The sequence below is a fragment of the Blennius ocellaris genome (genome assembly GCF_963422515.1).
Source record: "Blennius ocellaris genome assembly, chromosome: 9".
Taxonomy (NCBI): Eukaryota; Metazoa; Chordata; class Actinopteri; order Blenniiformes; family Blenniidae; genus Blennius; species Blennius ocellaris.
The window spans coordinates 5,587,277-5,594,827 of NC_137658.1; the positions used below are offsets into that span (position 1 = coordinate 5,587,277).

At 41.4% G+C, this 7,551-nt stretch overlaps 1 protein-coding gene across 1 annotated transcript; it reads right to left on the bottom strand.

The window, feature by feature from the left end:
- Window positions 1–276: 276 nt before the first annotated feature.
- LOC308134380 (transcription factor Sox-3) lies at window positions 277–2,033 on the bottom strand. Its single transcript, XM_080502089.1, has one exon. The coding sequence runs from the start codon at window positions 1,823–1,825 to the stop codon at window positions 929–931; it is 897 nt and encodes a 298-aa protein (XP_080358215.1). The 5' UTR covers window positions 1,826–2,033; the 3' UTR covers window positions 277–928.
- Between the last annotated feature and the right edge of the window lie 5,518 nt (window positions 2,034–7,551).

The following is a 7,551-nucleotide window of genomic DNA, read 5'->3' on the forward strand; positions in this document are numbered from 1 at the left end:
AAAGAAAGAAAAAAACAAGTTTTGATGCGTTTTCAATTTGTTTGCCCCCCATTTGTCAAGCGACTTTGAACGCATCAGCAAAATAAAACAAAACAACTTCCAAAGCACAGATTCGACACAAACAAGACTGGAGTCACAAAATCACGTTTCGTAGAAATTTATTCAGCATTTAAGAATAGAGGATGGTCTTAAAATATGTAGAAACGTCAGTTTAAATAAAACCTTTTTCGCTCAAGATAATGAGTAAACATGACACTGTCAAAAAAAAAAAAAGAAAAACCATCACAGAACACAACATATTACAAAAAAAAACAAAATATGAACATTTTACATGACGAAACAGCAGGTTCACAAGCTAAAAAACAAAAATGAAAAAAAACTTACTATAAATAAAACTTGCGTTTGAGACCCGCACAGTCTTAAAACATGTCGTTTAACCTATTAATGGGGAGGAGAAAAAAAAAAAAAAAAAAGACTACAAAAATTTGGACACAGTCGAGACAACTGACATTCTACAAATTAGGTGTAAACATTTATGAACCAACTTCCCATCCAGCTTGTCTGAAATACACCAGCCCCTTGACGAGGCTCGTCTTATGCCTTTTCACAGAGAGAAAATATGGCATCGTTTAAAATATAGAAGTCCAATTCTTCTACATAGGCTTGATTGCTTATACTTGTGATAAAACGCCCCTTAGCAATACAATTCACTTTGATGGGCTCAACGCTCAGTTTCAATCCATTTCAAAATGGACAAACTCAGAAGATTTTTTTTTGTTTGTTTATTATTTTCTTTCCTTGAACGTTGTTTCTTAAGCAACCAAAAAAAAATAAAAATAAAATAGAATAAAAGTTCAAGTATCCGACGTACTTTTAAAAAGTTTCAAAGTCTTCCTTTTTTGTTTCTTTTTCTTTCTTTCTTCGCCCCTCAGATGTGGGTGAGCGGTAGCGTGCCATTGACGCCAGTCCCTGCGCTCTGATAGTGCGGATGGACGCTGTGTAACCGGCTGCTCTGCAGGGAGGAGTGCTCCGCGCTGTCCCCGCCGGGGGGCAGGTACATGCTTATCATGTCCCGCAGGTCCCCCAAACACGCCCGCTGGGAGTGGGACGTGATGGCCGGGGGAGGCGAGCTCGGCTCGGACTTGCACACGGACGCCATGGAGCTCAGGCCCATGGCGCTGGTGGTCTGCTGCGTGTACGCCGGGCTGTACGTGGACGCCGCGTTCATGTAGGTCTGCGCCGTGGACATCATCGGGTACTGGAGGCCCGCCATCTCGTACCGGTGCATCTGCTGGATCTGGGGGCTGTTCATGCTGTGGTGCTGCGGGTAGGCCAGCTGGTCCTGCATCAGGGAGTACGCGCTGTTCGTCCACCCGTTCATGTGCGCGTAGCCGTCCATCCGCTGGCCCACCGACACCGGGTTGTTGACGGCGTTGGCTCCGGGCGCCAACAGTCCCCCGGGCAAAGAATACTTGTCTTTCTTGAGCAAGGTCTTGGTCTTCCTGCGGGGACGGTATTTATAATCCGGGTGCTCCTTCATGTGCATGGCCCGAAGACGCTTGGCCTCGTCGATGAATGGTCTCTTCTCGGCGTCGGTCAGAAGTTTCCAGTCGGCACCGAGTCGCTTGCTGATCTCAGAGTTGTGCATTTTGGGGTTTTCCTGTGCCATCTTCCTCCGCTGCCCCCGGGACCAGACCATGAAGGCGTTCATCGGCCGCTTGACGCGCTCCTGGTCGCTGACACTGTTGTTCTTTGCGCCCTGCGCCGAGCCCGAGTTGGACTGCGGGAGCGGGGTCTTGAGCTCGGTTTCCATCATGTTATACATTTTACCGGTCTCTTGTCAGGCGCCAAAAAATAAGAAGAAAAAGTTCAAAAAACAACACCAAAGCTCAGGGAGGTAGTGGTGCTGAGCAGTCTCATAAGCGGATGGAGCAACAAACAAAAAAAACAAAACAAAAAAAAAAGTTTCGCCCTGAGAGGCAGAAGTGATTGTAAGTGCCCGGAGATTCCGCTCCTCTCTCTGCTGATCAGTCCTTCCCTCGGCTCTGAAACAGAAGTCTGCAAACTTGTTCGCCAAGCTCATGTGTTAATAGGCCTACAGGCCGGATCATGTGACGCAGATTGACAGCGTGACAATGAGGTGCGGGCGACCAATCAGCGCGCAGCGAGCAGCTCCCAGCTCTCCACTGTTTTGATCAGAGGAGGAGGGAGAGGTAAAAAAAGTTTTAAAATAGCAGCGGAGCTCAAAAACCTGAGCCAAAACATCACACATTTATCACAGTAATAATGTGACAACGGGGAGGGGTGTTTTTTTTTTTTTTTTTTTTATTAAGTGTTTTTATTTTTAACGTGTAGTGCGTAAAAGCAGCAAAACGTCCAAATGAACACTATTAATTAACAACAAATTAAACTTTTCTGCATTAAAATTAACACTTTATTGATGTGAGATAAAAATCCACATAATTATGTGCACAAACAAGCACTGAGGTCCTTCGTGACCAATTTGATCAACAAGAGTGCAAAAAAAAATCACTAAAGTGTAAACAAATGCAGCATTTTTTTAAATAAATGCAAACACGCTATTAATAAATGTGACAGTGGAGTTTTTTTTCATACATTAGTTTGTATGTCACCCTCAAACTTTTTTTCTGCTTTTTTGTCACTTTTATTTAGCCAAATTCAAAAGGTAAATCCTATTTCCAGTGCTGCACACACTCAAACTCTTCAGATTTTCCAAACAATATATTCGCAGTGTGCCCCGGAAGATTTTTCTGGAATTTCTGCAGCGTCTCCAAAAGTCAGATAAATTACTTTTTGATGCTCTTTCAACTACCAGATGATCAAAACTCACAGATGCGTTTCAGTAATGTTTTAAAGCCTCACATTGTCACCGTGCAGGAATCAACGTTTAAAAGAATGTATACATTTTTTTAAAAAAAATTTAAATGAGCAGTGAAAATAATTCAACATGCTTCAATTCAATAATGTTCGTGTTTAATGATATAATGCGAGTGTTTAACTAATCATTAATGTGGATCCGTCTGCAGTTTGAGGTGCCCCACAAAGCAAAAAGTTTAATACATCAACGACCTCTTGTGGAGGAGGCAGGTTATCTCTTTGGTCCAGTGGGAGAAAAGTTGGATCCTGATCGTGACAAACATCTCTCTTCGCGTGAGTACTTGCTCGTCCTCAAGGAGAAAAGAAAATTCAAATCTCTGCAGCTGTTCGTTAGTTGTTCTTGTCTTCTTGTAGTATTTGCATATCTGCTGATATACAAATGAAACCAATTGTTCCGCGGCGCAGATCTCACACCTGCTAATGATTGCAGAGGGCGGAGGCCTGTTAACACCTCGGGATCTGGACGTTTGGTATCGTTTCGATATGTGCATTTTTTTTTGGAGGCGCGGGCTCCCCGCGGTGTCCTGTGCGCGTTTTCTGCATTTGCAGATGCGCGGCTGTGGAGCGTCGAGGCGCCAGCAGTCTGCATTTATTCCGTTTAATAATCATCGTCGACGTTGTTTTGTCTCTTGAGACCAAAAACACACCAACAAAAACCTGCTCTGAAAACCTGTTATTTTGATTAAAACACATTAGGAACAGTTTTTTTTCTCTTGACTCACGGTTTTTTTCTTTTTTTCTTTTTTTTTTCTTTTTTGTTTGAGTGGGCAGTTGATTGCATAAATGATTTAATTGATCATTGTGTCAGCAATGTTTCCACTAACTGAAGTTTTACTTCAAGTCTAAGCGTTTTCAATAGTAACAAATCTTCACAAGAAAGCTTGAAATTAACTCAAAACGTTTATTCTGCGATTTTACACGAGTTACAAATAAAATGACAGGCCGACATTTATAGCTTTTTTTAATTTAAGTCTTAAGTGATTATGTTTAAAGCAGCAATGCCACGTTGTAGTAAATCAGCTGAACAGAGACATCACTCCGTGATTTTTAATTTCCACCTCCAATGGGGCATGACAAACACAAGCAGGAGCAATAAAACTAACGTCCAATTAGTAATCGTGTAATTCTCAGCGACCAGTTATTTGTTTATCAGGGCGAATCTCAATACTGATCCGCTTGTAATCTCCTTATGGAAATGGGGAGAGAGAGAGAGGGGCAGGGGGAGGAGGAGGAGGAGGAGGAGGAGGAGGGGTGGGTGGGGTAGGGGTAAGTTAAAAAAAAAAAAAAAAAACCACCAGGAGTAAAACAGAGTTTGATAATGAGGGCCTCTGTGCAGCTAATTTCCTAATTAAGGAACGGAGGACCACCAGCACAGTCTGCTGTGATTCAGCCTGGAGCGGCTCGGAGCGCACGGCCGCAGGGTCCAACCACCGAGGAAAATAAAGCCTCCAACCAAAGCATTACGCGCAATCATTAAAGTGTATGTGTTTTAAAATACAGCCAATTACTCAGGCGTCTGACGGCGTCCATTAATTTGCAGGGAAAGCGCAGTGATTTAAGACTTCTCGTTACAATAAATGTTTAATTTGTACATTTGATTTAATTGTAGAAATTAATACGTTCAGATGGAGACTGTGGTTTCCATGTGATTAGAAAACAAAACAAAACGAAACAAAAAAAAAACATCCGTTGGTTAAATTTGCTTAGAGGTTTAGAGGAATTAAAATCTATTCACACCCTAAACTACATTAATCCAACCTTTGAAAAGCAGCCTTGTCCACATCCTTTTCTCAGAATTCATGACGGACTAAAACGCGCTTATCTTTAATAATATACAAGAAGACGCGTCTTCCAACAACCAGCTGATCTTTTGCCATGTATCTAAATTGTTTAAGTTCACAACTACAAGGCTGGGTTTTTTTTTTTTTTTTTTTTTTTTTAATAATCTTGTCTTGTTTTAATTCCAATAGAAGTTTTGTGTTTTTTTTTAAATAATCCAAAGTGCCCTCGGAAATCCACAATAAACAACAATAATCGGACATTATTTGAACGTGTCCATTTTAAACCTCACGACCTCCAGAATCAGTAACTTTTTTTGTTTCAGCCCAGTGACTGCGGACAAGGCCTTTGAGAAGCAGTAATTAACAAAGAATGGGTTTTCAATTACAGCCACAATGGAGACTGTCTCATTAAGATTTGCATGATTTTTGGACCAGGAATGCAAATGAAGATGCAATTTACGCACGGTCTGCTGTTCCTATTGTGTGGCGTGAATAGTTGCGTCCTCCCAGTTCAATACAGGTAAAATAATATTCATGGGTCATTTAAAGGCATAAAAGTGTCGCTATTATCACCTCTTTATTACACAAAGCTGCCCTCGCAGTCATAATGGCAATTTTACTTATTTGACCATAAGAGATGTCATTGGGGAATATAGGCCACTTAAAATTTGGTGAGAAATGTTCAGTCATGAATGTTTTTCTTCTGTGAGCTGATTACACTCCTTTTCCTCATTTTTTTTTCTGTTAACAAAGTCTCCTTTTGACATTGTATTTACAGGTATACAATACTTCTGCAAAATGTGGGGTTTTTTTTTTAACCTGCATCCTACTTTGAAATGTATTTCAAAGCAACAGGTATTTATGTATTTTCTTAATATCTGGGATCGGGATTCTACACATCTGAAATGTTGGTCTTTCTAATAAAAGCATGATAATCTCTGTTCTGTTCAGGAACTGGAAGAAGTTACAAAGGTAACCAAGAAATATCTCAGAATTCAAAGGCTTTTCTGCTATTTTGTAAAATTAAATACACATATTTTACAACAAGAAAAAAAACAATCCTCCCACTTGATCCACACACAGGATTTCCCAGATCCTTGAAATAAATAAGCTGAATATTTGGATGTGGTTTACATTGTGTATTTGCTGGCTGCAGGCAGAGAGGAGGAAGGAGACATATGTGCATCAGGACAGACAATTATGAGAGGCCAGATATTAGTCTTGAGAATTTTTTTCGCTTCTCTTTTATTTTTTTGTTGCACTGATTATCTGCAAGGCTCTGTGTCGTCACATGTCTTTATTTGTTCCATCACAGAGCAGCCGCAACGAGTGCTTTTGCGTTATCATGAGAGGAAGTGGGGAAAGCACGAAGCAGGAAAATGAGTAAACTCACCACACCGTCAAGATGCAAGGCCGACGATCATCTCTGGATGTGGCCCCCGTTAGAGGAAGTAGAAGCACTGTTTGAAGAAGGGGGGGCCGTCAGTCAAACCTTGAAAAGAAGCAAAACACAACACTCAGAGGACAGATGCATCGATTTTTGAGGAGCGCTTTAGAGGAGTGTTGCAAGCACTAATGGATACTCTGCATTCTTTTCTGCACTGTCTCGGGAGCATTTTGTGTTTTTCATTGTATGTGCTGGTCGGGGGATTTGAAGCCCGGGGACTGTTTGTTTCCTGCACTCAGCAGCCACCTTGTGCAGCTCTGTGGTATGTGGCCGTCGAACTTATCGACCTCTGCTTGTAAGACGACATGCAAAAAAGCTGTTTTGCCTCCTGTAGCCGCCCATGAAGACCGCTTCAAACTTGAGCCTCTTTTTCTCCCCGGCAGGCCAAGCATGTCCTTCCCCATTATGCTCCTGTGTGTGCAAGGCCAAGGTGGCTGACACAGACCCAGTGTAATCTCTTTAACCTGCCACTGTCATGAGCAGACAAGGCGTGACCACCCAACACTCTGCTCCATCACACTTAGCCGAGGGGAATAGTTTTTCACCTCATCACCTCACCCTCTTTGGCTTGTAGCTGCTTATCATTTTGGGGATGCACGTTTGATCACATACACACACCCGGGGGTTAATCACTGTTACAAGACCACTCAATATAATCACACGCAGCAGTGTGCAGTTAAAAATTCATATACTCACTGACCCTTGGAGCTCTGTGTAATTGACACAAGCAGTTTTGGCTGTGGTTATTGACTAATGAAGCTAAAAGCAAATGAAATTATATCACAGGGGAGGACATTGCTGGAAGCATTTTTAAATGAATATACAATGATTACTAGCTCCTTGGTGTCATTTCTTAGACAAAGCCTCTTTACGTTTACTTAGCACATTAGGAGAAACATTCATATTAAAGCATTTGGTATATGATGCGTTAAATGAAAAATAAAATACTAAATTACTGTGAATTATAAGCCCCCATCCAATGAAAGCTAATTTCAATTCAGGTCAAATTAGGCAGAAAATTTCAATAAATATGGTTTTGCTTCTAAGCCACTGGATGAGGCTGTATTAAGCCATCTCGTGCGCAACATGACTTCTGTGTTTGCTCAGGAACAAAGTCGGCTGCCTCAACTTCCTCAGCTGCGGCTCAGCTCACACTCGAGCCTCTCTAATCTCTGCACTTTTCATTTATCCTAAACAGACACAAATTACATCTCATTTGCCATTTTTTAAAAATTACGCCATGCACTCTGAATAATATCAAATGGAAAACAAAAGGGCAGACTTTAAATTAAGTCTCACTGTGGGGTTTTTTTCCTTTCTTTTTTTTTTTTTTTTGTTTCCATTAAAGTTATGTCAGTGAGCACATGCCTGCTGCTTAAAACTGCTGCACATGAATGGCTTTATCAACACCTCTATATGATGATC